General features: G+C 44.4%; 1 protein-coding gene across 1 annotated transcript in view; it reads right to left on the minus strand.

The window, feature by feature from the left end:
* LOC112263451 (MAM domain-containing glycosylphosphatidylinositol anchor protein 1) overlaps nucleotides 1-5719 on the minus strand; it is a 408035-nt gene extending 402316 nt beyond the window's left edge. The window contains exons 1-2 of the mRNA XM_042330737.1: nucleotides 4998-5719; nucleotides 3675-3775 (exon numbers count right to left, since the gene is read on the minus strand). Of these exons, the coding sequence (XP_042186671.1) occupies nucleotides 3675-3741 (67 nt within the window). The 5' untranslated portion in view covers nucleotides 3742-3775; nucleotides 4998-5719. The remainder of the gene's footprint in view (nucleotides 1-3674; nucleotides 3776-4997) is intronic.
* Nucleotides 5720-17163: the final 11444 nt, after the last annotated feature.

A 17163-nucleotide genomic window follows, 5' to 3' on the forward strand; every position in this document is an offset into this window, starting at 1 on the left:
GTGTGTGTGTGTGTGTGTGTGTGTGTGTGTGTGTGTGTGTGTGTGTGTGTGTGTGTGTGTGTGTGTGTGTGTGTGTGTGTGTGTGTGTGTGTGTGTGTGTGTGTGTGTGTGTGTGTGTGTGTGTGTGAGTGAATGTTTGAGAGAGAGAGAGAAAGTGAGGGCAGAAAAGTGAGAAGATTGTAATCACTAGCTGCGCTCCCCCTCTCTTCCTCTCTCGCTCCCTCCCTCCTTCGCTATCCCCTGCCTCACAGCCATGGATAAATTATTAATGCTTATTAAAAAAGGGCAATATTCAGCATCCAAAATAAACGCACGAGGCGGTGAGAGACATAAAAGAGAGAAACAAACAAAAAGGTGTGAAGGATGAGGAAGAAGAAGAGTTAAAGTCACTGGAGATTTGGGTGGTCACGGGCACTATACCTTTGGTCTTCTAGGACACAGGCCTTAACGAAGTAAGAGATGCCATTAGTTCAATTAATGTATACAGTAGTAGATAAAGTGTGTGTGTATCAACAACTATACCACATAGCCTTCCATGAGTGAGAGAGAGTGAATTCCAACCTGCGCATTGACATGGAAATCAATGGCACAATGTATGTTTGGTTGCACAGAAATGATTAACATTACTTAGTGTAACTAGTGACCCTTCATGACAATCCAATCATTGTTTAAATTACCTCATCAGTTGTGAGGAAAGATGTCCATGCTCTCCATCCTCTGGGTAGAAGTTTTCCTTTTCAGGCATAGATATAGGGTCAGCCTGACCCTGCCCAAATCTGAATTACACCATTAGGCCTAGGTGTAGAAATACATAGCTGATGCCTCGATTGTATAACGACCCCTCAATAGAGAAGCTCTCTCTATTTGCCTCTGTCTCTCTCATGTTAGCACCACTCTTGATTGAGTGTGGAGGATGAGGAAGAGTGAGTGAGTGTTGGAAGCTTCAGACAACAATATTGAAATGCAAAGCAGCACAATCGATGAACAGTAAAGCAACGAGGGATCACGGGAGTCCGAGGTGAGATAGCAACAGTAGCATCAGCCGCTACAGTATCTAAAGAAAAGCCTACATCCACTTGTGTCCTGTCCAGGCAGGGAATGTAGGCCTACAATGTATTTTATTTTTTACTTGTACAATAAGCTGCCTCAGGCAACATTAACAGGAGAAAGGCTAACCCTGTGGGCTGTTCTGGTTCTGAAAGGGCTTACTTATTTACTTCATGACAGGGCTAACGAATATGATAGGTATAAAAGGGCTTTCGGAGCAGTAGCATCAAGTCAGGCGTGCTTGTGGCATTCGGTTCCCAGCGGACAGCGAGTTGCATCGGTCTCTCCATAGGAAGTGAGAACATTCCAAAAACAGGAAAAGCCATTTTAAAGCTTCTCAATACACAGTCGTGTGCCAAGCTCACGGCAGATCTCCTGACGTTTTCTACTGTTCTTGCATAATTCTCCGTCTCGCACCTGTGTAACATCGCACCTGTGTAACATCGCACCTGTGTAACATATTTAACCGAGGCAGCAGGAGACCAGGCGCGTTTGCTGATTGCACAGGGAATTATTATGGCTAAGGTCCTTCCTCCTCGTAATCTAAACCTAAGAATCATCATCATGACCAAGAATGCAATAGAATAATACTGACTTTAGACTCTCTCTCATCTCCTGTAAACTTGTGGGTTTGCGCAAGATCATTTTTTAATGGGCCTAGTACGTTAGGAGGTCATTTGTATTGAGTGCTATATGCATTCATTCACATAGCCCGCAAAAAAAAGGGGGAATTCAAAACGATCTATTCAGGATGAGCTCACCAAACCCATTCGGATCCGCAACGCCAAGCCCGACCATACGTAAAGTTCTAACTAGTTTGAGGTCATACTTATTACTTCGAGCGCAACCATGTTGCTAATCCGCACTGTACAGGGCCCATGGGACAACTGAGCAAATACTATAGGCTACATCAGACAACAGAACAATGCATAACCTTAGCAATGCATGTTATACATTTAGGCTTTCGCAAGAAGTATGGGGGGATACCTAGTCAGTTGTCCAACGGAATGTATTCAACAGAAATGTTTCTTCCTCATTTATCCCGTCCCTTTGAATCAGAGAGTTGCGGGGGGCTGCCATAATCGACATCCACGTCTTCGGTGCCCAGTGAACAGTGGGTTAATTGCCTTGCCCAGGGGCAGAATGACAGATGTTTACCTTGTCAGGTCGGGGATTCGATTCAGCAACCTTCCGGTTACTTGGACCAACGCTCAAAGTAGACAGACACATCGCCATTGACAGGCCGTTTCTCAAAGCAAGTCTAGTGAAAATATTTACTAAGATATATATTTTTTAAATTAAATAGCCGGCCTGCGTTTGACATTTAACAGTTAGTGTGTCGTGCCCCTGTTTGGAGAGCTGGAAAGGGTAAAAGTGTGATCAGAGAGCTTTAAATATTGCAGCTGCTTTCCTTGGTTTATACATAATTGTAATGTAATGAGCATAGGCTACCTGTCCAATTTGCACCGAAGATGATCTACTTGGCTTCAAGCTGTTCCTTCCTCATACTGTCATACTGTTACGCAGAAACATGCTTTTCTCAACTAGAGTGCCGATTCCCCTATAAGGTCTAAGGTATACTATGGTGCCTGTCACAAGAGTAAAATATCCTATGGTCCTAAAGTAAACAAAACAGTTGTAGCAGTTCAGCTGTAGCGGCTGGAGAGGGTAGAGGGTAGAGCATTCAAGGGTAGAGCAACCATTCCACACTAGGGGAAACCTTATTTATTTTTTGCACAAACTTTTTTTTGCATTGTGGAGTAAATGGCAACCAAACGAAAATATACCTCTCGACTGTTCTTTTGAAATCCCAGTTAGGTCCTCACTCCTTACACACAATGCAGCTAAATGTCTAAATTCTTTAACAGTCACATCTGTGCATATGTGCTGCCCTGGAGCAGAATCTCACATTATAAGCTCCTGTAGCCTTTAAATACGACGTTCATCATTTCTTTCATTCCAATTTCTTGATATAGCCTAGAGGCTTGGTGTGTCACGAACAGGAGAAACTATGTGGTGTTGATCTTTGGCACTTGTCGAATTCAATTCCGACCAAAACATCCAACAGTCGAGTGGAACTAAAAAAAGAGTTTTCAGACCTCATTCTTATTAATTAGCCTATTAGGCAGCGTGTGCCTTTTTAATCGGCAGTTTACTCGATATGACAGTGCCGCTCCCGTAGTATGTTCAATGATAACTATGTAGGTTTCAAAAGGGTAATTATGCAATAGCCTACTAGGAATCCGCCCGAGGCCATGCTCTTCTTGGTGATTTAATAGACATTACCGAGGGTTTAGTAAGCCTCCTACCTTTTCTCATTACAATGAACTTTTCATGTGAAATAGATTTTTATGACAGACCATTTGCATGTGCCAAGCAAGCCAGAGGTGGATATGCATTAGGCCAATTATTATCATTGTTAATTTTAATAATATTATAGCCTAATGACACCGATAAAGGACATGTAGGCTACTGGGACAAGACCATTAAGATCATATGATGAATAGGGGAAAAAATTAACCAAACCGGACTGTGTCCACTGTGCAATAACTCAATAGTTGCGCCACTTATTACCATCATATTAAACTGAATGGACACACAAACACACACACTTTCGTATCTCTTACCGTAAACTCCTTGCCCTCGTGTGTATGGGTGGATGATAGAAAATAACAAAATCCAGAAAAGCTCCATCTTTAGCTTCGATCCCTCATAACCTGGAAATAGTCTGAGAGAGAGAAGAGCAGGTTTGAGTGAATAAGAAGAGGGCATGAGAGCACCGTGACTAGATCAAAGGAGCCACGGTAGATTGTGGCGTGTAACGGCTACAGTACAGTAGGCTAGTTTATAATCCAGACGAGAGAACAAGTGGGGAGTCTATCAAATATATGTTTGTTCTGTCCGGGAATCGTGTCAACTCCCTTCCACAGATAATACAATCCTAATAATTCGTGTGGTTAAAGTAATTTCGAATCGCATGCATTGTCTCAAATCGGGTTAAACTACGGGCAATTCAGTTGCAGACTCTGGATATCAAAAGATTACAGGACAGCTCTGCCATTGTCCTCTCGGGATTGACAGGATTGCCTAAAGTAATTATGGTTTATTTCTGAAATTGCTAACCGGCAGGTAAGGGCAGCGAGCATAACAATATTTCAAATGGTGGCCTGAGTGCCGGGGTCATGCACCTACCTGCATATCACCACCGCATAGCCTATATTAAGCACATGTGGGTGTACACACGCGCGCGCGTACACACTCTCACACACACACACACACACAGGACCTGTGGACAAAAGCCGTAGCATTCATTCGGGAAAAAATGGAACATTTCCAAGATTACCAATAGGCTACATTCCTCACCCAACAGGCGATAAAAATGGAGTGATAAGCAATAGACAACTGTGCCAAATCGACCACGTTACCTGACATGTGGTATTGTGGTTTAATCGAATGGCAATTAAAGAGACGTTGTAGTAAACGAGTCAATAAAAATGATTGATGCACTTTGTCACTCAAATTGGCGACTGATTGAGCCTTTCCTAGTCTGCATGATGACCCATAATATGTCTAAATGGGAAATGCAATTATATATTTTAGAAAAGTAGGCCATAGTGTATAGTAGTTTATATCTAGCGCAACTTGTGTGTCTCAAAAGCAACTAAAGTCTGCACGCGCTCTCTGACCTCACCCCATTGAGGATGGCGACCTTTCCACATAAACGAGTGGTTACACACGTCCACGTTTGAATAGTCTACTTAGCCTAGTTAGGGAGTAAAATACAAGCATATTCAAATCGTAGGCTATAACATGCAGGAAGATAATATATCCTGGATCAAACTTTTAAGACAGTATCCGACTGTCAATGTGTCCGTCCATAAGTGAAGCATATTGGAAAAACATCGCAGTAAATGGGTTCACTGACAGCAATATTGTCGAATTTCATTTACCTTACTCAGAGGTGTAGTCAGCGCAGCAGCGGGTGGGCTGTCTTGAAACGAAGTCTACGACGCGGCTCAGCGATAATTCCGTTTCAAGACCACCTTAGATGTCTTACCATAAATTCGTTGTACATGTAGGTATCCCCACTTAAGTATTTCCGGGTTCGTAGAATTTCTTAGTTCCAAATTCGATGTATACCAATTCTCAAAAGAGAGTAGAAATGTGATAAGAATTCACGGGGTAACTTTTAACGCACGGAACCATTCGTTTGGATTTTTTAGGGGGCTCGAGCCGCTCCTTGTATCCACAAAGCGGAGTCCTCATAAACCCATGCAGTCCGAAATCACTCAGATTCTCTCCCTTTCGGCGTTTAATCTGCCTTATTTCTTACGCCTCTTATTTCTTTAAACAGTTCAGTCCCGCGTAGGTTATTGGAAATGATAGTCTATCAAAATAAAGTCCCACTCTCCATACACTACACCGCTCCTCCCCTCGTGTCTCCAAGTAGCCTACTGTTTGCCAGTGGAAGTATGTGCGCAGACTGAGAACGATGTGATGGACTCCTTGGCCCAAAGCGGCACAGCTGAGATGCGCACGTCTCACTGAACAGGTTGTCAAAGACAGGCTCATGTATCTTCTGCCTCTCTCTGTGTCTCTCTTATCTCTCTCCCTCTGTCGAACGTCAATTCAACTCCAAGTTCGCTTCTCCCGCCCCACGCAACATGAGTGACGTTTGCGATAGACTAACGAGTCGACCTGAGCGAGAGGGATGGATGTGGGGGTAATTTGTTTTGGGGTGGTTTTGGTCGAATTTGCGACTGTGGTTCCACTCGTGGAGGAATGCCAATTATAGGCAGTGCAGCTGCAAAAAGGTCCTGCCTACTGAATACTGGTCCGGACTCCCAACGGGGCAATTAGATTTTTTTTAAAGAGGCCGAGAAAAGAAAGAAAAATCACAGTCTCTCTCTCTCTCCCGCTCTCTTCCATCCCTCCTCGGTACTCTCAAGCTCTCCCTCTCATCTCCGTCTCCGTCAGTTTCTCTACGCACGGAGCCGACGTTTTAGTCCTACTCAATGTGGCCACAAAGCGGCGTATTTTAGCTAATTTTATTTGACGTGTGACCTCTCACCGGATTGATAGACAGATAGATTCAGAACGGAATTGATAGTTGATGCATCTCAAATGTTGTTGTTGACTCATCAATAAAACATATAGTAGCCTACTCAAACATGTAACATATTCATTTTTGTTAGGAAGCAGCTTGAACCACATAGGTAGGTTGCAGCAGCGCTGAATATCCTCAGGTGCTTCCCTGTCTCCCGCAGTCTGTGCATTTCAGCACCATAGATGCTGTCCACTAACACAGACACGTGCTAACCTGCTGCTTTATGTCTCACTGGTGTGCATGCCTCTCTCTCTCAGTCACTCTCTCCCTATCTCTCTCTCTCTCTCTCTCTCTCTCAGTCACTCTCTCCCTATCTCTCTCTCTCTCTCAGTCACTCTCTCCCTATCTCTCTCTCTCTCACACACGCACACACACAATGGTAAATATTTCAAATGTTGACAAGTATTTGCATACACATGTCCAGCTCTGTGAAGCAATAACCTGTAAATATTAAATGTGTTTTTCAAAGGAGAGCCATGCCATGAAGATAAGATCAAGATATGCTAAGTTTCGTGCTATCGTTTTCATAGATGACCAAAAATGAATATGTGGTCTACTTACAAAATTAACAGACAAGGAATAGTCTGTTCATTTGAATGCAAATTGTTTGTCTTAATTACTGGATCAAAAGTATCACAGCACACTGAGTATCTCATCCAGTATACCACAAAACATTGACAGTCAATAATCTCTGAATAAAAAGAGTCAGCATAAAATGTAATGATTTTTTTATTGAAAAAGACTGCGAAAACCAGTCCAAATGATCTCTCTCTGTCTCTGTCTACCTCCCTTTTGGTTGGCAGCCAGCTTACTTGGCGTGCCTTGCCAAGAGAGTATCATTGGGGCTTAAGTCAGTTCATCACACTACACGTTGTTCTGCTCAGTGTGTGTGTGTGTGTGAGCGTAGGAATATACTCTGGGTGGCGCGCCTTATTGTTGGGATGAGCCCTGTCTAGAAACAGGAGACAAAGGGCTGTGAGACATGGGTTTGATTTTAGACACATGAAAAGTGTGATGTGTACAGAGGGCCGAAGGTAGGCCGACCTCTTGCTCAAGGAAGAGCAGGGGCTGACAGCCCAGGGAACACTCAAAGGGCGAGAGACCCACGGCAGATTAAGGAATCCTGTTGCGGGAGTAGTCGACCCACACTAGTTGCTGGCTCCAGGTGGTGGGGTTGGCGGAGACCAGGCAGCAAAGAGTTGTTTCCAAGTCTTGGTTGGCTCGCTTCGACTGGCCGTTGGACTGGGGCTGGAACCCGGAGGACAGGCTGACCACGACCCAATGAGTGTGCAGAATGCCTTCCAGAACCGGGACGAGAACTGAGGACTCCGGTCGGAGACCATGTCTCTTGGGAGTCCATGGATCCGGAAGACGTGCTGCACCATGAGCTGGGCCATCTCTTTGGCAGAGGGTAGCTTGGGGAGAGGAATGAAGTGGGCGGCTTTGGAAAACCGATGTCAGGATGGTGGTGTTCCCATCAGATGGGGGAGACTCGTGACGAAGTCCAGGGCTATGTGAGACCAGGGACGGTGAGGAACAGGCAGAGGTTGAAGGAGACCAGCCGGAGCTTGCCGAGGAGTCTTGTTCTGAACACAGACCGTGCATGAGGCGACAAACACAGAAACGTTAGGAATCAGGATAGTCCACCAAAAGCGTTGTCGCACAAAGGCCAGGGTCCAACGGGAGCCCGGGTGGCAGGTAAGCCTGGAGGAGAGGACCTACTCCAGGACCGAGGAGCGGACAGCATCAGGAATGAGCATCCAGACACAGATTTTGGCTGGGAATGCTGCGCCTTACAAACCTTCCCTATCCCCCAGCTGAGTGCCGTTGCCAGGCACGAGGTGGGAAGGATGGTCTCAGATTCTGGTGTTGTAGCCGTGGGGATTGACATTCTTGGATCCTGGTTGGTATGAGAGGTAGAAGTTGAACCGGGTGAAAAGTAGGGCCCATCTATCTTTCCTAGAATTGAGACACTTGGTGCTGTGGAGATATTCCAGGTTCTTGTGGTCGGTCCACACAAGGAATGGATGATCTACCCCCTCCAGCCAGTGCCTTCACTCCTCCAATGCCATCTTCACCACGAGATGCTCACGATTCCCCACATCATAGTTCCTCTCCATGGCATTGAGGAAATGGGAGAAGAAGGTGCAGGGATGTAACTTGAAGGTGCAGGGATGTAACTTGAGGTCCAGGGCAGAACGCTGTGACAGGACAGCCCCCCTCCGACATCCAAAGCGTCAGCCTCCACCAGGAACTGGCGGGATGGGTCAGGATGAACCAAGATGGGAGCTGTGGTGAAACGATGTTTGAGATCCCGGAACGCCCGTTCAGCAGCTGGGGACCAGGTGAATGGAACCTTGGGAGAGGTGAGTGCAAGCAGGGGAGAAACCAGGGTGCTGTAACCCCAGATAGAGCTGCGATGAAAGTTGGCAAATCCCAGGAAACATTGCAGCTGCACCCTGGATATAGGCTGGGGCCAATCCACCACCGCTCTCACCTTCCCGGGATCCATCTGTACACTCCCTGCAGCTATGATGTAACCCAGGAAGGGGATGGTGTAGCGATGGAATTCGCACTTCTCCTCTTTCACAATAAGCTGGTTCTCCAGGAGGCATTGGACAACCTTGGGCGGAGCGGGAGAAGATGAGGATGTCGTTAAGGTAGACAAAGATGAACCGGTTCAACATGTTGCAGAGAAATAATTAACAAAAGCCTGTAACACAGCAGGGGCGTTGGTAAGGCCAAATGGCATGACCAGATACTCGTAGTGACCGCTGGCTGTATTGAAGACAGTCTTCCATTCGTCCCCTTCCTGTATCTGCACCAGGTGGTAGGCATTCCATAGTTCCAGCTTGGAGAAAAAGGTGGCCCCCTAAAGCGTTTCGAAGGCCGAGGTGATGAGTGGTTGCGGGTAGCGGTTCTTCACCGTGATGTCGTTGAGACCCTGTTAGTTGATGCACGGGCACAGGGTTTTGTCCTTCTTCTCCACAAAGAAGAACCCTGCGCCGGCGGGGGAGGCTGAAGGACAGATGAACCCTGCATCCATTCATGGTCAAAACCGTGAAAACTAGAAAACAGGAACTATTGAAAAAGACAGGTGCAAGGGGAAAACGCTGGTAGGCTTGACGAACAAAACGAACTGGCAACAGAAAAACAGGGAACACAGGAATAAATACACTGGCGATAATGGGGAGGGTGGTGCGACACCTGGAGGGGGGTGGAGACCAGCACAAAGACAGGTGAAACAGATCAGGGTGTGACAGGGATACCGAAAATAATACATACTAGGGGTAAATCTCAATTGTATCACCTTGATTTACTTGCATCCCCTCTCCTTGTCTTTTTCTCTAAATGCATTGGAGGAAAAGGTCAGAGATAAGAAACCTTTGATCTTCCCTCCAATGTGTTTTGAGAAGAGAGAGGACACAAGGAATTAAGCAAATACAAGGAGAAACAACGGAGATTCATCGCCGGTGAAAGTGTCTTCAAAAGGAATTACACAGGAGAAGTTGCCAAAATGCAGCAGGGTGGCAAGTAGCCTAGCAGTTTGTGCACATTGGGCCAGTAACTGACAGGTCGCTAGTTTGAATCCCAAGGTGAAAAATCTGTTGATGTGCCCTTGAGCAAGGCACTTAACCCTAATTGCTCATGGGTCGCTGTTGATAATGGCAAACCCTGGAATTGGACAAATATAAGCAACCACCTAATTACTAAAACACTTTCTACTCTCACACCCTGGCACTGTTACAATAGAGACATGTTTAGGCCAGTCCAACATTACAGAAAGTTCAAATAGAAATGTATTGTGCAGAATACATACAATTGTCTGTCAAGTAGAATATAGGGAATTGTGTCAGCTTAAATTATTTACACATCTATCAGCAACGTTGCGAAATATTGCACATAGTAGAATGATAGAGCTTACACAAATCCCTATTCTATCTGACAGGCAATCGTATCTGTCTGTTCTACACAATACATTTTTAACTGAATGTTCTGTAACATTCTGTAACGTTACATCCTCCTGAACAGACCCCCTGTTCCGTGTCTCCCTACGACCATTTAAAAAACCATTAGGATGTTAGGGGGAGAATGTTGCCAGATTGTTATCAGCTGTATCAGCTGTCTACCTACAGGCAGTAACGCGATACAAGGTGCTTGGTTAAAGTTTCTGCTCCGGTTTCCTACTGGATGCCACCATCAATGTAATTACATCAGTGATTGAATATGGTGCATCCCAAATTACACCCTTTTCCCTATAGGGCTATGGTCAAAATTAGTGCACTATATAGGGAATAGGGTGACATTTGGGACGCAGGCTATGATTCCTAGCCTAATCAGATTCTCTCCACAGCTAACATGGACGGCGAGACACTGTGGAGAAGATAACCGCATTTAAAGACGATTAAATCCGATAATGGGCTTCCTATGGAGGTAAATGGATAGACGCATGCAGATGGGAGAAGAGATGATGAAAGATGATTGGACGGATCAGGGAGTGTGGAAAGTATCCTGTGTGCCCACGTTGTTTGGTATTGCATGCAAGTGCGATAGGTTAGGTTGAGGCATGCTGAAGAGTGGTTAGGAGTTAGGGCAATGTTACGTTTAGGCTTGCAAGCGAGTTGGTAAGGTTAGGGGTAATTTGGTAAGGTTACGTTTAGGCTTGCTAGGTTAAGAGACAGGATTAGTAGTCAGCATAAGGTTAAGTTTAGGCGTGCTAGCGAATGATTAGGGTTGGGGTTTGCGGTTTGGCTAAGGTTAAGTTTAGCCATGCTAGCGTGTGGTTAAGGTAGACATAAAGTAAGGGACACAAAGAGCAGTGTTTTGCAGTGAGGTTGACTGAGGTCCTATAGGCCCTGGAATATGCCGTTCTGAGTGCTCCTTCCTTGGTAGATGTGGTAGAAGTTGGAAATTAAAACATTGCACAAGTACAACAACAAGTCAAAAGAACTCCAAAGACCCCAGTCAGAAACAGTATGCCAGTGTCCCAAATGGCACAAAAGTAGTGCACTATGAAGGGAATAGGGTCCCATTCGGGATGCTGACTGCCTCCAGAAGGTGGGTCTGGTGTCATTTCAGCTTGGGTAACAGGTGGCCTCTACCACCTGTGTGTGTGTTTGTGTATACATGTACGTATGCCTGCAGGCATGTGTTCAAAGACACACTAGACACACACTGTCCAAGTTTGTGTCCGTTTCCGTGTCTGTGAGTGTGACTACAGCCGGGCAGCCTCAAACCTCCTGCCCACCCCTCACACTCCGACCTGACACACACACACACGGGCCCATTTTTCAACGGATAATTGGCGGCACAATGGAATACCCTCGGGATTCGATAATTCATAACCTCCCTCGCCATCCAATATCGGATACGGAGAAATGGGCTGAGACAAGGAGGGTGTGTGTGTGTGGGGGGGGCAGCTCCCGCATCATTAGAGAGGGGAGAGGTAATGGTTGTTATTGATTCCTCCCCGCTGGGTCCTCGGCAACCATTTCATGTTTAAAACAACACTGATTCTCATTAAGGCGAGGCAACACTGATGCTGATAAGATGGGTGGGAGAGGGGAGAGTTTTGTCTCCCTCTCATTCTTGAGAGGAATGAGGCACAGTTGTGTGGGCCATTTTTCTTACTCTGGTTTAATTAATTCTCGAACTCTCTTTCTCTCTCTCCTCAAATATCCAAATGTTGCACTTTGTCTGCCTGTCTGTCTCTCCAACCCCCCCCCCCCTTCTCATCCCCTTTTTTCTCCAAGACTAATAAGATTGACTAAAAGGTTCTGAATGGTGTTAACAGAGAGAGAGAGAGGGGGAGAGAGACTAGACCGTTGGCTATGCTATCATTACTGGTACACATACATATTACAGTTTCCACAATGAAGTTTTATAACATTACAGGCAAAGTGGTTAGCTGGCTGAAATAGAAAACACACACACACACACACGCACATACACACACAGTCTGGTACAGCTAACCTTGTGGGGACACACAATTCCGTCCCATTCAAAATCGTATTTTCCCTAACCATAACCCTAACCCGTACTCTTACCCTAATCCTAACTTTAACCCTAAAGTTAACCCAAAAACCTAACCTTAAAACCCTAAATAACCATAGCCCTTAACTCTAACCCTTAAAAAATTCTAACCATAACACTAATTCTAACCTGAACCCTAAACCCCCTAGAAATAACATTGACCTCGTGGGGACAAACAAAATGTCCCCAGTTTGTAAAAAAAAACATTGTTTACTATTCTTGTGGGGACTTCTGGTCCCCACAAGAACAGTTAAACACGTCCACACACACACACGCACACATACACACACACACACACACTTCCAAATCCATATTCACCAGCAGCACTATAAGGCTAATTTATGTCCCCCCCTTCCTCATTAGACATCGGTCATTGGGTAGTTCAGTTGCACATCGATCTGATCCGCAGGCATCATCAAACACAGCCTCTTTGAAGGAGCACAGACCCAGCGAACAGTTTGTACAATGTTAGGTAACAGATCCTACAACGTTACTATGGAATTTTATGTGGTATGGTTTTATATGTGGACATAATATTATACGTTACTGTGAATTTGTTTTGGACTTGTGGACTCTGAATAGACCCCTGGTGGCATGTCTTGTAGGGTATGTATGGGTGTCTGAGCTGAATGTTATTTGATTATGCCAACAATCTGGAATTCTTGTCAAATAATATCATAAAAACTAGAAAAGAAGCAGTTAATCTCTCATCAACCCTCAACCAGGAAAGATTGACATTACATGTTGTTGATGTTAGTTCTGTATATGCAGTTAAGGGCAAGGTGTACTGCTCAGTTTTGAGCCAACTGCAGCGTTGCTAGGTCTTTCTTTGCTGACCATATTACCGGACAGTAATCAAGATGGGACAAGACCAGAGCCTGAATAACTAGTACAGTTGATTTTTGGGTCAAAACGGCAGAACGTCGTATTATAACAGACATACCCCTCCCCATCTTCACAACGACTTTGTCAATATGACTTGCCCATGATAATTGACCATTCAACGTTATACAGTGCCTTCAGAAAGAATTCATACCCCTTGACTTATTCCACATTTTTGTTGTGTTACAGCCTGAATTCAAAATTGATTAAATATAATTTTTTTCCCAAGCAATCTACACACAATACCCCATAATGACAAAGGGAAACTAGTTTTTTTGAAAATCAAATACAAAAAATATCTCATTTGCATAAGTATTCACACCCAAGTCAATACTTTATAGAAGAACCTTTGGCAGCGATTACAGCTGTGTCTTTCTGGATAGGTCTCTAAGAGCTTTCTAATCCTGGATTGTTCAACATTTTCCATGATTCTTTTCAAAATTCTTCAAGCTCTGTCAAATTGGTTGCTGATCATTGCTAGACAACCATTTTCAGGTCATACATTAGATTTTCAAGTAGATTTAAGTCAATATTGTAACTCGCCCACTCAGAAACATTCACAGTCTTCTTGGTAAGCAACTCCACTGTAGATGTGTCATTGTGTTTTACGTTGTTGTCCTGTTGAAAGGAGAATTCATATCCCAGTGCCAGGTGAAAAATAGACTGAACCAGGTTTTTCTCTAGAATGTTTCCTGTGCTTAGCTCCATTCCATTTTTTTTTTATCTGGAAAACTCCCCAGTCCTTAACGATTACAAGCATACCCATAACATGATGCAGCCACCACTATACTTGAAAATATGGAGAGTTGTACTCAGTAATGTGCTGTATTGGATTTGTCTCAAAGATAACACTTTGTATACAAGACAAAAAGTTTATTGTTTGCCACATTTATTGAAGTATTAATTTAGTGCCTTGTTGCTAAGAGGATGCATGTTTTGGAATGTTTGTATTCTGTACAGGCTTCCTTCTTTTCACCCTGTCAATTAGGTTAGTATTGTGGAGTAACCACAATGTGGTTGATCCATCACAGGTTTTGTCCTATCACTCCCAATGAACTCTGTAACTGTTTTTAAAGTCACCATTGGCCTCATGGTGAAATCCCTGAGCGGTCTCCTTCCTCTCCAGCAACTGAGTTAGGAAGGACGTGTGTATCTTTGTAGTGACTGGATGTACTGATATACCATCCAAAGGTTAATTAATAACTTCACCATGCTCAAAGGGATACTCAATCTCTGCTTTTTTTTTATATATTTTTTTTATATCTGCCAATATGTGCCCTTCTTTGCGAGGCATTGGAAAACCTCACTGATCATGTTAAACATGATTAGTACACAAGGAGTGAGTCCATGTAACTTATTATGTGACTTGTTAAGCCCATTTAGACTCCTGGGCATATTTAGGCTTGCCATAACAAAGGTTTGAATACTTATTGGCTCAAGACATTTCAGCTTTTCATTTTTTATGAATTTGCAAAGAATTCTAAAACATAATTCCATTTTGACATTATGGAGTATTGTGTGTAGGGCTGTGTTTAGGGTGACCATATTGCCGCAACACCAATAGTCACGAGTCATGATGGCAGTCATATTTCATGTGACCGTTTAGTCACTGTCACGTTCTGACCTTTATTTCCTTTGTTTTGTATTTATTTAGTATGGTCAGGGCGTGAGTTGGGTGGGCAGTCTATGTTTGATTTTCTATGATTTGGGATTTCTATGTTTCGGCCTAGTATGGTTCTCAATCAGAGGCAGGTGTCATTAGTTGCCTCTGATTGAGAATCATACTTAGGTAGCCTGGGTTGCACTGTTTGTTTGTGGGTGATTGTCTATGTTAGTGGCTTGTGTCAGCACAGGTCTCATTTGTAGCTTCACGGTCGTATTTGGTTTATTGTTTTTTGTTACTCTTTTGTATAGTGTTCAGTTCTTTCTTTAATTAAAATTCACTATGAACACATACCACGCCGCATATTGGTTCTCTGATCCTTCTCGCCTCTCCTCTTCAGATGAAGAGGAGGAAGACCGTGACAGAATCACCCACCAACCAAGGACCAAGCGGCGTGGTAAAAGACAGCGACGACAGCAGCAGCAGCAACAACAGCGGCCAGCATCACAGGACTCCTGGACATGGGAGGAGATACTGAACGGAGAGGGACCCTGGGCACAGGCTGGGGAATATCGCCGCCCCAAAGCAGAGCTGGAAGCAGCGAAAGCTGAGCGGAGGCGATATGAGGAGGCAGCACAGCAGTGCGACAGGTACGAGAGGCAGCCCCCAAAATTTTCTTGGGGGGGCCAGACGAGGTGTGGTACTAAGCCAGGTAGCAGACCTGAAATCACTCCTCGTGCTTATTATAAGCAACGCATTACTGGTCAGGCACCGTGTTATGCGGTTAAGCGCACGGTGTCGCCAGTACGTGCCCATAGCCCAGTGCGCTATAGGGCAGCCCCCCGAAAGTGCCATGCGAGTGTGGGCATTGAGAAGGGTGGCCATGGTTAGAAAGCCACGGAGGCGGACAATAAGGCGGACTAAGACAATGGTGAAGTGGGGTCCGCGTCCCGCGCCAGAGCCGCCACCGCGGACAGACGCCCACCCAGACCCTCCCCTATAGGTTAAGGTTTTGCGGCCGGAGTCCGCACCTTTGGGGGGGGGTACTATCACGTTCTGACCTTTTATTTCCTTTGTTTTGTATTTATTTAGTATGGTCAGGGCGTGAGTTGGGTGGGCAGTCTATGTTTGATTTTCTATGATTTGGGATTTCTATGTTTCGGCCTAGTATGGTTCTCAATCAGAGGCAGGTGTCATTAGTTGTCTCTGATTGAGAATCATACTTAGGTAGCCTGGGTTGCACTATTTGTTTGTGGGTGATTGTCTATGTTAGTGGCTTGTGTCAGCACAGGTCTCATTTGTAGCTTCACGGTCGTATTTGTTTTTTTGTTACTCTTTTGTATAGTGTTCTTTCTTTAATTAAAATTCACTATGAACACATACACCGCCGCATATTGGTCCTCTGATCCTTCTCGCCTCTCCTCTTCAGATGAAGAGGAGGAAGACCGTGACAGACACGGTAAATAGCCTAACAGTTTATCATAATTTTAAACTAAACATTCTGATCTGTTGTGTCAGGCTCATTGCTTAAAACAGTTTTTTTTATGCTAGTGGTTGTATTAATTTGGGATCTATCGCATCCCACAACTGTTCCGGACTATGTTCGGAATATTTATTTCTCACACAGAATAGCATAGGTCAACTTTTGTAGATCGTAGATTGACATGAGCTAGGGCTTTTGCGGTTCGTTAGATCTAATCATCTTGCTGGCTGACGAAAAGTAAATGTGGAATGTTCTTCCAATGTCTTCAATATGCACCTCGGAATTTGATTAGGAGGCGTGCATGATGGAAAGCCATGTGAGTGTGGGGTGCTTCGGCACGCAGTTGGGAGAAGGGAATTATAATTATCATATTCAGCCCAAGGGCACAACGGCCACTGGCCGCAAAAGGCAATGATTTTTTTAGAGGACTTTACGGCCACTCAAACAGTAGATGCAGCCGGGAAATTCAAGGCATTATCAAGTGCTTGTCAAATTGTGAATGAGAGAGTGGTGTAGTTTCTACAGCTTGCGCAAAAAACTAAGCAGAAATCATCATTGGAGTCATATCATGCAACCTTTAAATCAAAACATATATTTGATATACAACTAAAGTTACATAAATAACTCTAAATGAAGCATATAGTAGTACCCGTTTCTTTGTTAAAACCTGTTAGGGAGGCTGCGAATTTTCGCAGCTTTTTGTTAAAAATCGCGCAACATTTCAGCGCCCTGCTACTCATGCCAGGAATATAGTATATGCATATGATTAGTATGTGTGGATAGAAAACACTCAGACGTTTCTAAAACTGGTTAAATCACGGCTGTGACTATAACAGAACGTCTGTTTCATCGAAAAGCGCAGGAAAATCTGATCACTGAAAGTGGAAATAAATATCCATGCGCCACTTCCAGGAATTGTTAAAGGTGAACCGTATTAAATGAGGCCGAGGTTGCAGTACCTACAGCTTCCACAGGATGTATAGAGTCTTCTCATTTGATTCGGATTTG

Source organism: Oncorhynchus tshawytscha, linkage group LG12, assembly GCF_018296145.1.
Source record: "Oncorhynchus tshawytscha isolate Ot180627B linkage group LG12, Otsh_v2.0, whole genome shotgun sequence".
Lineage (NCBI taxonomy): Eukaryota > Metazoa > Chordata > Actinopteri > Salmoniformes > Salmonidae > Oncorhynchus > Oncorhynchus tshawytscha.